The following is a 20990-nucleotide window of genomic DNA, read 5'->3' on the forward strand; positions in this document are numbered from 1 at the left end:
TACTGAACATGGTCCACTAAAAGTTGTGTACCAAGTCTCGTCTGCAAAGTATCATCTACCATGGACCCAGTGTCATCTACTGAGTGTCATCTACCAAGAGTCACCAAGTGAGTGTTTGGACTGTCGTCAGCCAAGTTTATGTTCTTTTCATGCAAACATGAGTGGCGGATGCTACCCATAGGCCGGGGCAACTTTAACCTTTACACAAACACCTGGTGTCGTCAATAATTGTTTGAGATCTATTCCAGTAAGTTCTACCTTAACTTTGATTTACATGCCCAAATTGAATTCCAGTCAAGTATGCTCTTTCTCTGACACGTATATTTAGTTCTGCGAGTTGCATGTGTGAAACATGTAGCACCACATGATCACTTTAGTCATGTCATACGACATCTCACTGAAGATGACCTGTGAGGTACACTACATCAATGACGTCCCAAACTGGATGTGTGCAAATTGTTTGAAATCGAAAAGTTACAGGACAGACTTCATCGTTTTTGGTACACAAAGACTTCCTCCTGTGAGCATTACAGTGGATTCAGTTCTTGTCCAGCCATCACATGCCAAGAACCTTGGTGTTTTTGTCCAGATCAACTGTCCTCTTGCACCTTTAATGAATCCAGAACAAAACAGTACCAAAAATCAACCGTACTCACCCAAATGAACACATCTCAACCAACCTTGAGGCAACTCCACTGGCTTCCTGTTAAGCATCGCATCACTTTCAAATGTCTTCTTTTCACTTTGGACCCCTCACCACATTAACTCAAACACAGTCTTAATCTGTACCAGCCCACAAGAACTCTCAGATCCTCAACCGAGCAGCAACTCTATCATGTCCACTCAACTCAATGAAAAAGCCTTGTCTGTGTATACTCCTTGACTCTGGAACTCAATGGACCAATGGACATCGAATCTGCACTCTAGTGCCACTGAGCAGGCCTAGAATGGAAATTAGGTGCTATAAAAGTTAATTATTCTATTCTTCAGCAATCTATGTTTTCCTGAAAAGGCAACCATTCTTGTTGTAAGAGGCAACTAATGGGATCGGGTGGTCAGTTCCCAAATGCACAGTTCGATGCTGATTCTGTTGATCACTGGATTGTCTGGTCAAGACTTGATTATTTACAGACCAACGCCATATCAGTGGAATACTACTGTAAAACTGAGCTCACTCACTCACTGAAGGCCTATCTGACCCTAACCTTTGCAAGGGAACAAAGATCCAAAAGGACGATCTGCCAATACCCTATACTTGTACAAGTCACTAAGTTAATAATTAATAGTTAAAATGTCAATTAAACAAAAATATACTGATGGAAACAATTTAGGGAACACATGAAAATGTAATTGCTCCTTTATTTATTCCCATAATGCGACCTGTGAAGGTCCTGGAATAGAATAGGCCTTCAGCAACCCATGCTTGCCATAAAAAGGCGACTATGCTTGTCATAAGAGGGATTGGGTTGTCAGGCTCGCTGACTTGGCTGACACATGTCATTGGTTACCAATTGTACAGATCGATGCTCATGCTGTTGATCACTGTATTGTCTGGTCCAGACTCAAGTATTTATAGACCGCCGTCATATAGCTTGAATATTGCTGAGTGCAGCGTAAAACTAAACTCACTCACTCATTTCCATAATGCAATGTAACACCTTGTGAAGAAACCTGGAAAAGAAGAAAGGAACGATTGTACTTCCATATGTTCCTTTATTTGTTTCCATGAGTATATAATATCTAAAAGCCTGTCATCCTTCCACAATCTAGACTTGCTTCTTTGAACGATAGAATTGCTATACATCCACAGGTGTAGCCTTCCCACTGCTCTGCTTTGTATTTTGTATTATGAGAATTAACTTAATCTTTGACATAGCTTATGAGCCATTTTTCAATCACACATTGTGAAAACCTTCGTATTCTGTATTATGAGATTTAACATAACTTATAATGCATCTTTTAAAAAAATTATCACGAAAAACTACTTGTTCTGTATTATGAGATTTAAAATAACATTTGAAAAAACTAAAATCCATCTTTGCAAACATACACTGTGAAAAAAGCATGCATTCTGTATCATGAGTTTGGAGCTTTTGTTTTAAATACATTTGATTCTGAATTGTTCACAAAACATTTCCATGTTTTTACCGTTCAGCCTGAAATCTTTATTCCTTAACCATTGATGATAAAACAATAAATGACTGAAAATATTGTTATCCCAGAATCGCCAAAGAAACACTTGATAATTTAAAACCAAAAACATTACACAATTGAAAACACAATAGTTCGAGAATTGTAGAGTCTGAATGATGTCTGCTTGAATGAGAACACAACATAATCATATAACAACCAAACAACTTCGCTTAATGGATGCATTGGATTGTAACAGGAATGTTATGGAATCATTAATAGTGATGACTAGATCAATTATAAAGGAGGTCAATCATGCACAGAGATGTCTGAACTTACCTTATTTATATTCAGTGGATAGTTGTTATTGGAAATTATAAGTGGTTTTTGTTCCAATGGCGTATATTTAGTCTTGAGTAAATATTGTTCTTCTCCAAAATATTCCATAAAAGCAAATAAAGATGTCATGGAATGTTCCATGGAGAACATAAGAATATAAAATGACAAGAAAAAAAATGATGATGCCAATCATGGTGTTTGTCCACAGGAATACCATAGTCCAGTTTATCATGGCAACCCGCACGTAGTTAATATACAGACAGATGAACAGAGACAGACAGTATATTTGCACCTCACTCCATATATACATTAAAAGTACATGTGAAGTAGGTAAAATAAAACAAGGAATATATGAACCATTCCATACAGTTACAACACACATGTATGCATGCACACACAAGGAACTTACATAAACAAACTAAAGTACCGCTTGTATTATTGCAATCTCAGGTTTACAACTGACATAAAACCTCTTGTGTGACCATGATGAAAAGGAACCGAGCTTGTTGGATATCTGACATGTGGGATATCTGACAACAAAGGTCTGGTACCAGTACCCACCTGGTTTCCCAGTGTACTGAGTACTCCATGCGTTATTCTGACATTGACCTACTCACTCTCAGACAGACCTGACACACCCTCATATTGACCTCCTCACTCTCAGACAGACCTGACACACCCTCATATTGGCCTACTCACTCTCAGACAGACCTGACACACCCTCATATTGACCTACTCACTCTCAGACAGACCTGACACACCCTCATATTGACCTCCTCACTCTCAGACAGACCTGACTCACTCTCATATTGATCTCCTCACATTCAGACTGACCTACTCACTCTCATATTGACCATCTCACTCTCATATCGACCTACTCACTCTGACATTGACCTACTCACTGTCATATTGACCTATTCACTTTCATACTGACCTAGTCACTCTCATATTTCTCATATTGACTTAGTCACTCTCGTACTGACTTACTCTCTCTCATATTGACCTATTCGCTCTGATATGGACCTTGTCATTCTCATACTGACCTACTCTCGCTCATGTTGACTCAGTCACTCTCATATTTACCTACTCGTCATACTGACCTAGTCACTCTCATATTTCTCATATTGACTTAGTCACTCTCGTACTGACTTACTCTCTCTCATATTGACCTATTCGCTCTGATATGGACCTTGTCATTCTCATACTGACCTACTCTCGCTCATGTTGACTCAGTCACTCTCATATTTACCTACTCGTCATACTGACCTAGTCACTCTCATAATGACCTGCCCACGAGACTCACATTTTCACAGAGGCTATGTAATAACCTAAAATTTGACTTTATATTTTTCCACAAAAAGACGATAAATCAATCAAGGAATGAACATATCACTAAAGTCAACGTTATGTTTGCCCATGTTATCACCAACAAGCAGGAACAACAGACAATCACAGCAGTAATACTGACTTAATAGTTTAACCGTCTATGTTCCAGGTTGCCACAATGGAGGACTTCAACAAGACATTCGTCATCCTGAACCTGACCACCATCTTGCCCAGCAGCACCGATAATGGGACGTATGGACCCAGCAAAGAATTTCAGTTGGAGCTCAAGACATTCCAGTTCTATATGCTTGGCATCATTGGAAACGCCCTGGCAGCGTTCGGACTGCTAGCCAACACCTTGTCAATCATAGTTCTGCGACACCGAAAAATGCGTTCCTCCACAGCATATTACCTCGTGACTTTGGCACTCTACGACAACGTCATTCTGGTTGCAATGGTGGTGTTCTTTGGCCTGCCTGCTTTGTATGAAAGAATGGAACCAAGCATCTTGGAGAGTTACCATTTTAACTATAGTTACGCAACACCTGTTGGCTACCCTGTGTCACTGGCTGCTCAAATGGCCTCTATATACACCTGTGTTGCCTTCACAATTGAGCGCTACATTGCTGTGTGCCACCCGCTGCATGCAGCTAACACATGCACCAAGTCCCGGGCGAAGAAAGCGATGTTACTCATCTTCCTATGGTCTATACTCTACAACATACCTAGGTACTTCCATTACAGAGTCGAGACAAAATGGGTAGAGGACAAAAACCGAACAAGAGCTATTGCCAAGGAAACAGAATTTGGCAGTGATACTGTTTTCCGACAAGTGTATTTGATATACTTCCAACTTATTTTCATGTTTCTGATTCCATTCTCCATCCTGATGATTCTCAACTCTGCCTTGATACGAGCGCTCAAACATTCTCATCAGCAACGGCAGCAGATGTCGAACTCTGCTGCTCGGGAACATAACCTAACCATCATGTTGGTGGCTGTCATTGTTCTGTTCCTCGTCTGCCAGTTTCCCTCCATCATTGACAACATTCTCTTGGCCTCAACAGACCAGGTACAACGCCTCACCAACATGCACTACAACAAATTCTACATTATGTGTACCCTGATGGTTGAGATAAACTCAGCGACGAACTTCATCATGTACTGTGTGTTTGGTAAAAAGTTCCGGATGGTGTTTTTACATATCTTTGGATGCAAGAAAGTGCAGAGCACCCTACAGTATCGCAGTACGTTGTATAACACTCGAACTAATGGACTACGATCATGTGACATGGAAGTATCATTAGTATGACTAGACAAATATAGAACAATACCAAAGAAAAAGGTCGGTTTTAAAGACATGTTTGAAGAAAGTCCATTATAAACCCTTATGTAATCTTAAATATATTCCTTTTCGAATGCGTCATTCCAGGGTTACAAATAAACACTGAGAAGTGGATACTAGAAAAAATGTCCTTGTTCTTCAATCCCTACAAGGATCTGAAATTGACGACATATTCCATAATCCTCAGAAATCCTCTAGAGCTATATCAACAGCAAGTGTTTGGGATTCACTATTAAATGGTGGTGATACCAGATATTCTGGAATAAGTTTGCAGGATAATGCATGAACTTGTTGTGTCAGTGTGTGATTCCAGTTGATTTGTACTGTGTGTTCCAACCCTGCATATGGATGAGACAGCATATCCCCACCACTGAGCAACACTGAGCACCATTCCAATCTTATTTCAGATGAACTGAGGCTCGACAGCTTGGCAACAGTCAAGGAAGAAAGCCCTAAGAGACATAGGTATTCGTTCATCTCTTCAAAGACAGGACTCTGGCACAGCAAAGGGATACAACTCTGCATAACAAATTATTTGGGTTTAGGCCACAGGGCCACATGTACCCCGGAAGTCATTGAATAATAGTATGAAGGTGTTTCCTATTCTCACGGCATTTACGGACATCAGCTGAAAACGTAACACAAACAATTCCTATTGTATGACTGCTTGTTGCTTTTAAATGGAGGACCATCTCCAGCAACATCTGCCATAAACAATGCTATCTGCCACTGCGGAGATGAGGCTTCTCCTGTTCTTGTGAGTGTATGGAGTGTATGTAAGAGCAATCCTGCCAGAGAGCAATGGAAAAAGGTTATGAAGTGTCCAAGTTGGTATATAACACTCATGTCTGCAAGATTTTGATCATTTGCAGATCTGGGCAAGGTTAACAACTGCTCAGTATCGCAACATTGGAGATATCAGCAGAAAATGTATGTTCTGCGAGAATAGGAAACCCTCAATAATACTAGATGGAGCTTTACGTCATGAGATCAGGTAGAAATCAGAAGAAGTTTGAACTCTACCCCTAGACTACACTATGCAGATTTTGATACCATAGCTCAACCCAGTGTTTGCCATGCTTTAACTTGCTAGTTGTCCATCAGAGTCTACTGCTGCAAAGAGGCCTCAAAATCTACAGGCCTCAAATGAAATCTGCAGGCTCTTTTTGCTTAAGTCACACCAGTAAAATAAAATAGAGTACACTGTACGCAGTTTCACAATTTCTACAAAATCAGTTAGCTCAGCCTGTGGCCCAGAGAGAAGGGCTAGTATCTAGAAATGCCAGCCTGCTACAATAACCACAGGCACTGGGCCTCCAGGCCAGCAAGTATTTCGAATGCTGACTCCACTACCTGATCCACTCACCCACTGAAAATCCACCCACTTGTTAACATGCTATTGCAGTGGACCAGTTCTTTCAGGACTTTAGCTGAAGCTAAGCTATTTCATGGTTTACAGGAATGTTTCTTAAATCCTGGCACCTGTTCATTCTGTTCAGATACCGTTGTTGAAAGGGTCCCAAGTCAGTTAGTTATCAACTGTATAAAGAGACATTATAAATAAATTTATTTGTTTTCCAAAATTTATTTTGCCTATCATCATCATCATCATCATCATCATCATCATCATCATCATCATCATCACCTCTGTTACCATGTGTGTTACTGTTTGTCAGAAACACATTTATTTTATTGTTTTATACTACAATGGGGATGAAAAAAAAAAAGATTTACAAAAAAAAAAAAAAGGCCCTATTTTTGGACACCACGGTGTTATGCTTTCTGGCCACCAGTTCTCCATTTCATACTAACTTCACTATTTTCTGCCAACCTTAACTGTTTTGGGACCCGAATTTAACTATTTTTGGCCAAACCTTTAACTTCTTTGGCCAAAACTTTTACTATTTTGGGCAACCAATTTTACTTTTTTTAACAGGCCACCAAATTTAATTATGGTTGGCAGTATCTACATACAAACATCTAATGCACTCACTTGTACTGCAGTCAAGAAACGTCCAGGGCCACCTTTCACAAAGCACTATGGTGATTGTAAGTGATCACAATGTTAAATAATGTGAGTTAAGGTTAACCTTAGTAAAGGTTGCTTCGCAAAAGGAACCCCAGAAAGTGATTTTAATTATCGATGAACAGTCACATAATGTCAAGTGTCTTGGTAATGGGAGGGTGCACAAGACAAATAACAAACAAATAAATATCCCAAATATAAACTATACAAACTGCTTTCAGCAATGAGTTGGATTACTATTTTCCATGTGTTGGAGATACATATAAGACTGGACATTGGTCAATGTAGAGGAAACATGGAGGTGTTCTGGGATGATTTGTAGGTGAAGACATTATATACAGAGAAGTTTCAAGCTTGGTGCTTGTATGCTGTTTGCCATAGTTCCTGGAGTATAGAGTTCACTCAATCATAGTGTGCTTTAAGGTATGATGCACATCCCCGTTTTGGGAATTTAATAAAAACTATTTCATGTGCAGCTTTTCTTGCAGTGAACGAACATGTTACAGGGATGCAGATGGGTATGAATGAAAAATATAGGAAAATGAATTGGGGGTATTGGGTGCTGCAGGTATAGACAATGGCCATGAATGACCAAAGTGCGATCAATACTGGAATTCTGGAAATTTCTTTTCCCTTATACAGTGGAAGCTGTCTAAACTGGCACTCACTGGGACTAAAGAAATAATCCAGTTTAGACAATGTGCTGGATTGTAGAGCTGATAATAAATGTATAAGCTGTGGATAGGACTGAGATTTCATGCCAGTGTCTACAACTTGCTGGATTGGACAGATGCCAGTTTTGACAACTTCTACTGTATTAGCAAACTTGGTAAATCCATTCTCTGTCAACATAACTTTGTTCCAAGACCACTAGTGTCCCTCTGACTCTGACCGCTGTCCATATCAATGAGTTGTTGCACTGACAATAAGATCACACATGATTTCAAGACATACAACAGACTCATTTTAGTACTATCAGCAAGTGTACGCATATGATCAAACAGCATGGTCAGTTTTGGATTTCAGTCATGGTGTTTCCAGTATTCTGTGGTCACATTCATGATTGTGCACTGGAATATAAATAATCAACATTAATTACGGCCTGTACAATGTACAAACCCCTCTCCACATCTATATTTTTTTTAAAAAGGTATGCACCATATTTCAGAAAATACTATTTATATAAGCGTTGCTTTTATACTGACTTCAAACTGTGCATCATACCTGTGCAACAAGGTCATTTATACCTGGCAAGTAACTTATTATAATTATAAAATATGTATTGTCCTGCACGTTGAAAAGAACAGCTTGGGGTCCCCCACTTCACTGGCATCTTTCATTCACTGATCAAGTCAGTCAGTGAGTTCGGATTTAATTCATAGACTATAAATAAGTTACAAGGGGCTTTTTTCATGTTTCTATTCAACAAACAAAATTTATTTTAAACTATTCCCAAGAGTGAGTGAGTGAGTTTAGTTTTATGCTGCTTTTAGCAATATTCCAGCAATATCAACACAGGGGATATCAGGCATTAGCTTCACAGATTGTACCCATATGGAGAATCGAACCTGGACCTTCAGCATGACAAGCAATCACTTTGACTACTAGGCTAACCGACTGCCCACTATTCACTAATCAATAGCCAGTTGTGATAATCCTTACCCAATAAGCTTCAAACTCAATTTGCAAATTATTGAAAATTACATCTCACAGAGATTATTTCAAATCATAATTCATATAAATTAATAACATTACTAGGACTAAAACTGACCCACAGCTCACTTTATCAGTGACGTATTTGAGAGAGGTCAGAAAGTGAGCTAAATCTGATGAAAAACACGATTACAATCAGCACATATGATCCATCTAATCCTTGCAGGGTTCCAGCCAAATGAGTTTCAGGAACTTGTTTTGTTTGAAACACGAAGTTCTTTCACAGTTTTCAAACATGCCACACTTTTCAGAGTAGTCATTGAATAGAAAAACTGTCTTCAGAAGCTATTTGTCTTCAGGACATCCATCACATCTTGCAAAAATTCAATTTAATTGTAAAACCTGAGGGCATATTTCTTCCAGTAATGGTGGAACAAACTGTTTTTAGAACCTGTAACCTTCTCTTAAACCCTAAATGTCAAATAGTCAGTCCTCTGCAAGGTAAAACAAAAATATTGTGTCCAACATCAGTGTCAAAAGACAACAGACTATAATAGCCCTCCTCTATTACACATTTGCTCGTTCTACTAATCCATTGATACTACAGCAGCTGACAGACATTCAAGCCCTTGAGGACAGTTGGGTGGCCTAGTGGTTAAAGTGTTTGCTTGTCTCATCGAAGACCTGGTTTCCATTCCCCATGTGAAGCCCATTCCTGGTGCTCCATGTTATTGCTGAAATATTGCCAAAAGGAGAGTACAGCTAAACTCACTCACTGAAGTCCGCGATTAGTACAGGTCTCAAAGGTAATGTTTCTTAGTTTAAATGGCAATTGTAGAAAATATAAAACATGCCTCTAACAGACTAGCATCTGTAGTCTATCTAGACTCCTTAAAGGATACATCTATGAGCTTACCCTTATAGATTTGGAAGAAGGCAACTCAAGTGCTAACTATCACAAACCTTGCAGTACAAAAGTTCAGTAACTGTTGTGAGCAGTGAGTAAGGGTTACTTGCATTCAGCTTTCATGAAGAGGGATATATATGACAGAGGTGGACCAGGTGAACCAGTGGTTGAAAGCATGAGCAAAAATCTTTGCCATCAGGGCAATATCAGCAAAGTGACAGAGCTTAACATCGATCCTTCCATCGATGATCCCTTTAAAAAACATCAGCCCCTTGGGACCTTCTCTGCCACAACCTCCCGGTGGTGTACCAATGAAAGGACAGACATAATGAATCTTGAAAGTGAACAAAAATTATCAGTTTTGTTGGTAAATGTCAGGCAGTGACGGAAACCCTAAGCGCATGAACCTTTAATGGTGGCCATGGTGGTGGTGGAATGTTCAATGTCAAATTGAAATTTGTCCCTCAGGAAATCATAACGAGATTATGTAAAAACTGTTCACATCCTTTTCTTCATCAGTCACTCAATGTGTGAAAATCTTTTCAATGGCACCCATTTCACCCCTTCCAGTCATACATCTAGCATAGAAAGGAATAAATCCCATTACTTTTTCCATAAATGACACCAATTTTCCACAAATGTAACATAATTAAGGCCTATAATTGAGTTCTGAACTTGTACAACTTTTAAAGACTGTAATTGATTTTTTTTTTGTGGCTATTTGGGAGTAGTTTCCTGGTTATTGAAACCTACGTCACTACCTTATATTCTTACCCTAAAATGATTTTGGTGACCTTGCCTGTCAACACTTATTTTAACCAAATCATGGGAATTGTTGTAACAACATAAGCAGTCATCTAGAAACCAGCTGATAAAATGCTAGTGAAAGTTCATTCAATGAAATCTTGGAATTTTCCCCAATACAGAAAAAATTAATTTTCTTCGATCTCAGCACTTCTTTGATAAATTTTCAGTTATCAAAGACACCTCACAAAGCTGATATAAAAATAATAAAGTTGACAAAAACAACAGGCAATACATGACTAAACCTCTGGGAACCAAAATGCACAAGAACATTTTTTTCTGAACAGGGACTGTTGTAGCCTAAGATGAATCTGTCAAAAAAGATCCTAGTTCCTGTTCAATAAAACAACAAATACTGTAGGTTTATCTGGAAGATTAGGGACTTAAAGAATTGTAGTCCTTGATGAATCTGTCCAACAAGATGCTGGTTCCTGTTCCATCAAATAACAAATGGTATAGGTTTGTCTCGAAGAACTACTAGAATTGTAGCACAAGATGAATCTGTCCAACAAGATGTTGGTTCCTGTTCCATCAAATAACAAATGGTATAGGTTTGTCTCGAAGAACTACTAGAATTGTAGCACAAGATGAATCTGTCCAACAAGATGTTGGTTCCTGTTCCACAAAGGAATCATGTTACAAATGCATAAGTTTATCTTATGGAACTACAACATTCATCAGCTTGATGACTGGGTTAGCTTTATATGTCATGCACATAAGGTGTCCAGACTTCCATCAAAAGATCAGTGCTTCAGTTCTCTGCACAGGACTCAGGCACAACACTTTCATTGTCTTGAAAATATAGTTATGATCGCATTGCAACAGTTGTGTACAATTAGTATATGCTACGTTAAAATCTTGTTTCAGCTGTGAAATACCGTTCCTGATTTTGAATTAATCGATGAATCAAGTTTCAGTGATAGTATGTACAGACAGTATCATGGTGGCCCTGTGACACATTGACTTTCACATTAAGCCTTGTTAATGTTACCATGTGTGTTGTCCTTTGTCGAACACCAGGTTGCGAGAGACAGTGCTGTTGTTTTGCATCTGTTGTTTATTATCATGTTGATAGTGTTAGATGTCCATAGTATGTGCACTGAGTCCTTCATCACATCTTTACATTTTGTTACATCTTTCCCCCAAAACCACATAAGTGTGCTACAATATATTGTAAAGAGTGATAATTTAAAAAAAAAAAGGTTTAAAATGTCATGTTGGTGCACCATCAGAATACTTATCAAGTTTTCAGAATAATATAAGGTGCAGTGGATTAGCCTAGTGGTTAAAGCATTAACTCATCATGCTGAAGATCCAGGTTTGATTTCCACATAGGAACAATGTGTAAAGCCCATTTCTGGTGTACCTGCCATGATATTACTGGAATATTGCTAAAAACTAACGCACCCACTCGCTAAAAAAGTAAAGCATAAAATTTGAAGCTGAAAAACTGTTACAGAAGACAGTTTTGGAAAAACTTCTTGTGATAATCAAAGATTCTGGTGATACTAAATATTTGTCCAGTGTCAAATTCTACAATCTAGTTCATCTGACAGGCCCTAAAACACATTATATTCCTTCTACCAGCCCTCCTTGCAATGCTAAAGCCCTAAATTAAACAAGTCTAGATTTTCCTCAGGTTCTGAATCTCAAATTTACCTGGGCTCCAAACTAACAGTCCCTGAACTACACTATTTCCCCTCTGACCCATCTCTCTTTGCAATGCTAAGGCCTAAATGAAACAAGTCTAGATTTCATCAGGTTCTTACTCTACCCACTCACTGGGAATCCTGTTCAATTTAAACAGGTTTATTTGTTTTTATCAAAATTATATACATTCAGAAACTAATTGTTTATCTTTCATCAACCCTGAAATGTGTATGTCTGATGGGTTGCTGAAGACCAGTTCTTCATGGGTGGGTGGGTGGGGGGTTTCGCATTTCATATTTGTGTGATAAAGAACAAACAAAAACATTAGTAATATAGGGACCATATGGACATTTAGTGTTCATGCTACAATAAAATCTAACCTGGATCTTCATAGGTAATGAGGCCATTTTGTATTTATGTAATAAAGAAGAAAATAGATGGATGTTAGGGCTAGTGTTCAGACTATGGACACAGCATTTATTGGTGGACCTGAGAATATTTTGCAGGCTTCTGTGATATTTCTGACTTCCAATTCTGTTGAACAACTCACTTTAGACTGATGAAATCTGACCTATGCTCAAATGTTCATATCACACTTAATATCCTTGTTAAACATCTGATAATGCACATTCTGTCATGTTATCTTAGCTGGTGTATCATGGTATTTGTGTCCATCATGAACATATTTCTTGATTAACAAAATTGTTTGAACAAAAATTTCATGTCCAATAAAACATGAACGAAGCCAATGACTTAATATTTTCACAGACAATTCTAATCCCCGACTGAACCAAGGAGTAAGTGGTTGAGTGACTGGGTGAGCAGTTGAGTAAGTGGATGAGCAGATGGGTGAGTGAGTGAGTGGGTGAGTGAGTGGGTGAGTGAGTGGGTGAGTGAATGAATGAATGAATGAATGAATGAATGAATGAATGAATGAGCGAGTGAATGGGTGGTGATTGAGTGGGTGACTGAGGAAGCGAGGGAGCGATCAGTCCAAGAAGAACCCACAATTATAACCATGTTCGTTATAAACCAGAATGGAAATAAAACCAAGGGGATTGGATAAACTAACTTTAAACAAAGTCTCTTTCTGTCTCTATTAAGTCATGATGAAGACCTTTTCTAACACAAGTCCCTCAGGAGGCAGAGGACACAAAATAACCATCCACATGTTCACAGTTAGACACTGATATTAAAAAAACAAATTCATTGAAGAAACTAGATTTTAACATTGTAAAGTTAATTAAAGGCAATTTTTTTCACTAGTATGTAGCTGGTTAATTTAATCTTGTTTCAGATTCAGCTCACATGGCAATGGTTACAATTGACGGAGAATCAATCACAAAAAGTAAACTTAAGTGACTTACACAGTCCATCAAATCTGCCAGTCCCACTTAAAGTGATAACATTCTAAACTCCCTATCTCATTTAGTAACATGCTGACTCCAAAAATGGTTCTTGTTGTAACTGAAACTGCTTAGGTTTTAAGACAGGTACCTAATCAAGCTTTCGAATTCAACTTTATCAATAATGCCTCTGTCATGGACCGGGCTTCACTCTCTGGACTGGCAGACAAAATTTGAAAGAAGAGATTGTCAGTTCATTGCACCTAGTAGCTTACTGTGAGGAGATTGATCTACATCTGGAGAAGGATGACAGATGGGTATTTGCCTGTGAAGGATAGATTTCAGGACAAACAATCTGTCCAGCATCTGACCATTGTGTCAACAGGGTCTACGTGACAAGAACTGGAGCCCTTGCAATCTATTACCATTAGATGAAGAGAAAATTGAGGTTATTACAAGTGCTGATTACTGAAATATCAGTCAAGGTTTCAAATGGTGACAGTCTGCCTAGGGGTGGAGTTGTACTAATAATTAATGGAATGTTGGCTGGGAAAAGGATGCTGAAGCAACAGACTTGTGTGACTGTCATGTGTGACTGTGTGCTTGTCTATATAACCAAACACTTGAAAATTTGATTTGAGCAAATTACTGAGCTGAAAACCATAAATGAAAACATTCATAAACAGGTTGCAAACTTCAGGATAATTTTTTTCGCTTAAGGATGCATCATATTCAAACTATATGGAGGTGGTCTGCAAATAATCGTTTCAACCTGATAATCCAGTGATCATCAGCATGACCATCGACCCATATGATGGGATATGATGACAGGTGTCAATCAGGTCAGTGACCTTGACCACCCAATCCCATTCGTCACTTTTTACGAAAGTCATGGATTATGAATGACCAATTCTAGCTTGGGTCTTCACATGTCTCAATAATTTGCTATGGCATAAATGACTAACAAAACTGGACCTACTGAATCTACACAACAAAACAGATCAGATTTGTTCATTCTTGACTCAAGCTGTTTCACCATGTGTCATTATTAAAGAGCATTAGATGGATAGTGTTTTTGCATTTAAAGTGACATCAGTGATGTTGTGACATGACTAAAGTGTTACCTACATATTTGTATTCAATTAAAGTTGTTTGGAAGATAAACATCTGTATCATTAACACATGTCTGCATGTCGGTCACTGTGGGTAGACAGAATCAGCATGTGATGATACACATGACTGCATGTCAGTCACTGTGGGTAGACAGAGTCTGCATGTGATGTTACATATGTCTGCATGTCAGTCACTGTGGGTAGACAGAATCCGCATGTGATGATACACATGACTGCATGTCAGTCACTGTGGGTAGACAGAGTCTGCATGTGATGTTACATATGTCTGCATGTCAGTCACTGTGGGTAGACAGAATCCGCATGTGATGATACACATGACTGCATGTCAGTCACTGTGGGTAGACAGAGTCTGCATGTGATGTTACATATGTCTGCATGTCAGTCACTGTGGGTAGACAGAATCCGCATGTGATGATACACATGACTGCATGTCGGTCACTGTGGGTAGACAGAGTCCACATGTGATCATACACATGTCTGCATGTCAGTCGCTGTGAGCAGACAGAGTCCACACCTGATGATACACTAGACTGCATGGTGTGTGTATGTGTGTGAGTGCTTGTGCCTGTGGAGGACTAAATAAGAAAATACAATTAAATCTACAACTCATATTTGTCCTCACTAAGGCAGATAAGACAATGAAAGAATAAATACCTGTGAATAAAACCAGTGAAGATCTGGGTCTGAATTGATCTTCACTAACTTATGCTCATCGTAAGAGGTGACTTACAGAATCATGTGGTCAGGCTCATTGACACATGTCATTGTGTCCTTACTAATTAGCCGGAATATTGCTAAGTGCAGAATGAAACAGCAAACAAACCAAACAATATATCAGAAAAGAAAGATGCTTGTAAACTACACCAGTGGGATTAGCTGGTACATCCTGCAGTGTTAAACAACAACCAACCAATGTTCCTGCAATGCGAAAGGCCTAAATGAAGCAAATCTAGATATTGCATGGGGTTAAAGACTCCTATATTAGAGGTTTTCTTTTAATCTTAGATGAAATTATTTCTTTGGAAAGAATTACATGTGTTCAGAGACTAAGTATTAAATTGTAAAACAGCAGGCACTAAACAGCTGTACTGCAGAAGCACATCGGTGATAAGGGTTCCATGTTTTCCCATCACTTGTCTTCTGTATTATCTAAATACAACATCAGCTATCACTGCAGCATTCCATTCATTTTCTTGAAAAAGATAAAAAGATACCAGACTTCGATGGCTTTAACTGAATGAGTGAATATGCTCTTAACACCTTTTAGCTGTAATTCAAATCCTATGATGTTGGAGGACCAGTTGGCAAGGTCAGCGTGACAAGCTCACAGTTTAATCACTGTACAAACATGCCACCAATGAGGACTAATGGCTGCATTGACGCTGCAGACCCTGCTGCATGAAACATCCTCAAGTAGATGCATATTTCATTCAAAACGTTTTGATTTCCCACAGGCCTTGCTTGAGGATGTCAGGCTTTAATTACCAGACTCTTGTCACTGAAACCATGTACAGTCAGCTTGTCAAGAGATGAGAAAGCCAGTGAAAACCTATCCAACATGCAAGGATAATTTCTTTGGCTTAATGAAGAATTTAATAAATAACTGAGAGGTTTCCAAACAGAGCTTGTTGTTTTGTCCAGTCAAGACCAATAACTGCCTATGTACTTATGGTATGGTGCTCATGCCTAATCAAGGCCTTGAGCCTATATCCACTCAAGAACTTGAGCTTATGTGATTTAAACATATTTATTTCCAATGAAAGGAACTTGATTGCTAAACAAGCATAAGCATATACAAATACCTCTCCAGGATACAGTGGAAAGAAGAGTGAACATGCCATGATGAATGGTCTGGTGAGCCTGCGTATACCCAAGGCCTGATACCTATGTCTAGTCAAGTCCTTGAGCCTATGTCCAGTCATGGCCTTGTGCCTATGTCTTGTAAACACCTTGAGTCTATGTCAAGTGGAGACCTTGAGTCCATGTCCACTCAAGGCCCAGTGCTTCTGTAAGGTCAAATCTTGGCACCTTTGTCCTCTGCCAGATGCCAACATTCATGATAACAGGAACCTCGTTCATAAGCCATCTATCAATGTGTTTAACCAGCTTTAAGAATATAATGACCCATCATCTGACTTTCTTACAACGTTATCAAACATTATTCATGCATTCTCCTCACAAACATTATAAGTTATTCACTGGTCACGAGGACGCCATGGGGGCCAGTGAACATTTTATTAACACCTGAATTTTAATTTTGAACTGTTTGAAACACTTCTCTTGAATGCAAGGCGAATCACCATTTTGCAGACGACACAAGGGAAACAGACTTAGAGTTATCTCCCTTCCATCGATTTTCAATCACAAGACATCGGTAATTTCCGTGCTTCATGTGTGATTCAATGTCATTCGAGATAAAAAAATACTACCATGAAGCACCAGAAGAGTTTGGAATTCCCAGCGGTCTACATTGATAATAATACATCGCCTGTAAGCAGGGTACATTGAAAATAATAGAATAGCACTTAGCCAATCAGAAAGCAACATTCATGTGCGAGGTAAGATAAAGAACAATGTACCAAATTTCATAATCTTTAGTGTCTTATTTCATAAACAAAATTTCCTTCAACTGCAGGAAATCTAATTTAAATATTCTCGCTGCTTTGAATTGACTTTCATCTATCTCAAGTAAATATTCATAGTGTTCACTCCTGGAAAAGAAATTGATCACTTGAAAGCAATTTAAATCAAATAAGTGCTGTTGCTGTATTTGCACTTCAATCTCTTTGTCGTCATACAATGATCATATCAGTAATTGCTCCCCAATCATCAATGCCTTGCTGGGGATGAATATTTTAATTTAACTTTTTTTACTTTTGGAACATATTTCAGGAACTTGTTTCACACAATGAAATGAGAAATCGACAGTTGTGAAGCGATGACTCAGAGCAATTGTTTACATAATTAAAAGTCATAAATGTGATTAATATATGGATGTTGTTTGGAGGAACCACTGAATGGCAATGAGATTGAAGGATGATGGGAAGAGGTCAACGGCTCTTGAACCAGTACAGATGCACCAAGAAGCAGACTTTACTGAAGTTATGATATTTCATAGGGCTTTTGCAAAACTCTGCAAGGAATGCAGACAACAGAAAATATCAGTGCAAATGTTAAGAGTTAAGGATTTACATCAGTTAAGCTTGTAAATACATAATCTAAATATTTAATAATATGTTTATATACATATATAAACAACATATCATATGTTATTATTTTCTACAATTAAATTTACAACACAGACTATAAATATTTTATACAGATAGTGAAAATGAGAATGACTTCTGCAACTCCACTGATGATCAAACATTTTGTTCAGGGGAGCTATAACAGCAACCAAGTCAAATACCCTTCTACATACACACAAAGAAACATTACAAGATTCGACAGAACTTTCTCAGTCTGATTGTTGCAGGCGCCACTTTAAATGTTTATGATTTCCATTCTTTCTTACAATGCGCATCATACATGGTCATCATGAATACATAAAATCTATACATCAACGAGAACTTTACCAAAGACTTTATTGATATGACATCTCATAGCCCAAATGTCCAGAATAAAAACACTATGGGGAATGGGTGCCATAGAAATATTGCAAAACAGTTTGGGGGTCGATACATTTTTATGTCATCATTGACTTGAGAGAAAAATCTTGGAATCTGAAATGTGCGACTGAAATGTGTGATTGATGGACAGAAAGAAAACTACATGTTCCCATTTTGCAAGCATGAATTAGCATTAACCAGTTTGCATATTTTGTTGGGATATTACACTTGTGAACTAAAGAGCTTTGAAAAGTTGGGTAGCCTGGTAATTAAAAGCATTCATTCATTGATTTAGAGAAGTTTTACCTTTTCAACTTGAGAATGATCTTCCATGTGCTTTAAAATACAACTGGACAATGACTTTCATCACATCAAGCACAACTTAAAGGAAGGGACAGCTGAGGGGTTGGGGGTCAACATCTTCTTCATCTGATGAATTTTTGGCGACTGACAAATTGTGAAATTAATTTGTTATACAAGTGACACTCGTCAATTTACCTCCATTGTACTTCACGGTTCCACTGTATTTTTAATACACCCAGCTGATAAACAGGAAAGCCAAAATAGCGATGCCGGTTTAGTGAGTGCTAATTACTGAATAAAAGTCATTTGGGCGGTCATTATTTGTGCCGAAATACCGCATAGACTCATGTTGGATCAGAGGGCATGTAAATGATCATCAATTAACTAGATTCTGACGGAACCAAATTCTAGTGCCGATATAGAGAGCATGTCGGATTGGAGGGCTGCCAGTTTGGTGGGCTCCATTGCTGTCATAAAACCATACTCACTCACTTTAAAAGTCTGAAAAAAAGGAGACAGGACAGATGAAGTCAAGAGATGTTAGTTGAATCTGTTCTGTGACAGCATGATGTCCCAGTGGCTGAAGCTAAAGATTCTTGGTCTATCAGCACCTTTCTCATGCTCATGGCTTTGCAAAAGTAACAACAAAATATAACACATGTCTTTGGTAGATATATGAAGGTTTGAGTTAGTATAGATCCCCAGAAATCAATGATTGTGATGATGAGAATCATTTCACAAAGTTCTTTCAACGTTACAACTATCTTAAGTCAATGTTGCAGTATTATGAGGAAGTGTGAATGCAAACGAGAAGAGGACGAAATCTTATTACAATAACTGTGAACAGGGCCAGTGTGATTATTTTTTGTGACAGATGTATGTCATCGCATGCTAAACACCAAAAGTTGATGTTCATAGTAACGTCCATAACTATACTATACATGCAATCATTATTCCAGCTGGAATGATGCTGAATCCAGCATTATAAACAAACAAACAAACAAACAAAGTTTGTAGCAAACATCCAAACTGTAAAACAAATATACTGTGATGGAGCCTCACACTCACATGACAAGCCTTACTTAAAAGTAGGCTTACGCTCCAATGAGCAACCTAGACGACATTTCTCCAAAACAGCAAATAATATTCTTGACATGGGAAGATTTCAACGTCAAAACTAACCGTTGTACACACAATAGGAAAGCTGATAACCACAGTAGACAAGACACAGTGAAGCTTAGGTATCTATTTCAACTCATGATAATTTATTATGTCACAGCTCGTGCTCCTGATATGCTGAGGGCAGCCGTGAGAAATCTTAACATAGTGCTTGTGAAACAGGATTCTGGCAAAACTACAGCTAAATGTAACACTGTCGCATTCAGTCAGAAGTGCCTAAATGATGTCGTGGGTTATCATGTGATCATACCTTGAATATTATCGACTGTTGTGGGTTATCATGTGATCATACCTTGAATATTATTGACTGATGTTGTAGGTTATCATGTGATCATACCTTGAATATTATTGACTGTATCGTAAACGTATATATACATACACATATACAGAGCGAGAACCCAGTTACTTTTCAGAATTATCTGTGTACCTTATATTCGTACAGAATAAAACGTCTTGTTTGAACTTTGAACAAGACATGAATGAGTGAGAGAATAGGCTTCAAACAAATTTTTAAGAGACGCTCCACATGTTTTCGGAATATTCCATTCTCCACTTAGGCCATAGACTGCACATGCTGACATTAAAAACAAACAGGGTTTGCCTTTCCTTTGCACCTTCAAGTATATGAGAAATGAACAAAACAGGGATTGTGTCTAAAGTATATTATGTGGAAAAATGTCACTAGGCTAATGTATTATATGCATGTATGCATGTGTGTACGTATCTATGTATCATGTGCATGCATGTATGTGTGTACGTATCTATGTATCATTACATGATTTTACATTTGTAATATGCTGATTTCAAATGTGTTAAGATTCCTTTTCATCTTTTTAGAACTGAAAGTGTGTAGGAGAAATTTCCATTTGCACAATAAAGACAATATTTTATCTTATCTTGTCTAAACATACAAACACACAAGCATATGAAAAGACTTTTTGGAATTATTCACACCTTGTTTTTTGTACAGATTAAAATGTCTTGTCTGAATTAATTATGAGTGAGTTTAGTTTTACGCCGCTTTTAGCAATAGTCCAGCAATATCACGTCGGGGGGCACCAGAAAATGGGCTTCACACATTGTACCCATGTGGGGAATCGAACCCGGGTCTTCGGCTTGATCAGCGAACGCTTTAACCATTAGGCTAACCCACCGCCCCGAATTAATTATGAAACATCTCTATAACATACAAATAGTAAAGTATGAGTAAATACTGAGTAAACACTGAATAAACCTGTCTT

General features: G+C 38.2%; 2 protein-coding genes across 5 annotated transcripts in view; one reads left to right on the forward strand and one right to left on the reverse strand.

Annotated features, from left to right (window-relative positions):
* Nucleotides 1-6723, forward strand: part of LOC137257990 (FMRFamide receptor-like) — a 53329-nt gene extending 46606 nt beyond the window's left edge. For 2 of the 4 annotated variants that reach the window (XM_067795515.1, XM_067795516.1), the window contains exons 2-3: nucleotides 3965-5042; nucleotides 5548-6723. In XM_067795515.1, coding sequence (XP_067651616.1) covers nucleotides 3974-5042; nucleotides 5548-5723 — 1245 coding nt within the window. In that variant the 5' untranslated portion in view covers nucleotides 3965-3973 and the 3' untranslated portion in view covers nucleotides 5724-6723. Of the gene's footprint in view, nucleotides 1-929; nucleotides 970-3964; nucleotides 5141-5547 lie in introns of those variants that run through there. The other 2 variants (XM_067795517.1, XM_067795518.1) reach the window with 2 other exon arrangements.
* The window catches only part of LOC137257987 (leucine-rich repeat and coiled-coil domain-containing protein 1-like), a 489406-nt gene that overhangs the window by 288044 nt on the left and 180372 nt on the right, over nucleotides 1-20990 (reverse strand). The window lies entirely within an intron of this gene.

This window comes from Haliotis asinina, chromosome 12, assembly GCF_037392515.1.
Source record: "Haliotis asinina isolate JCU_RB_2024 chromosome 12, JCU_Hal_asi_v2, whole genome shotgun sequence".
NCBI lineage: Eukaryota > Metazoa > Mollusca > Gastropoda > Lepetellida > Haliotidae > Haliotis > Haliotis asinina.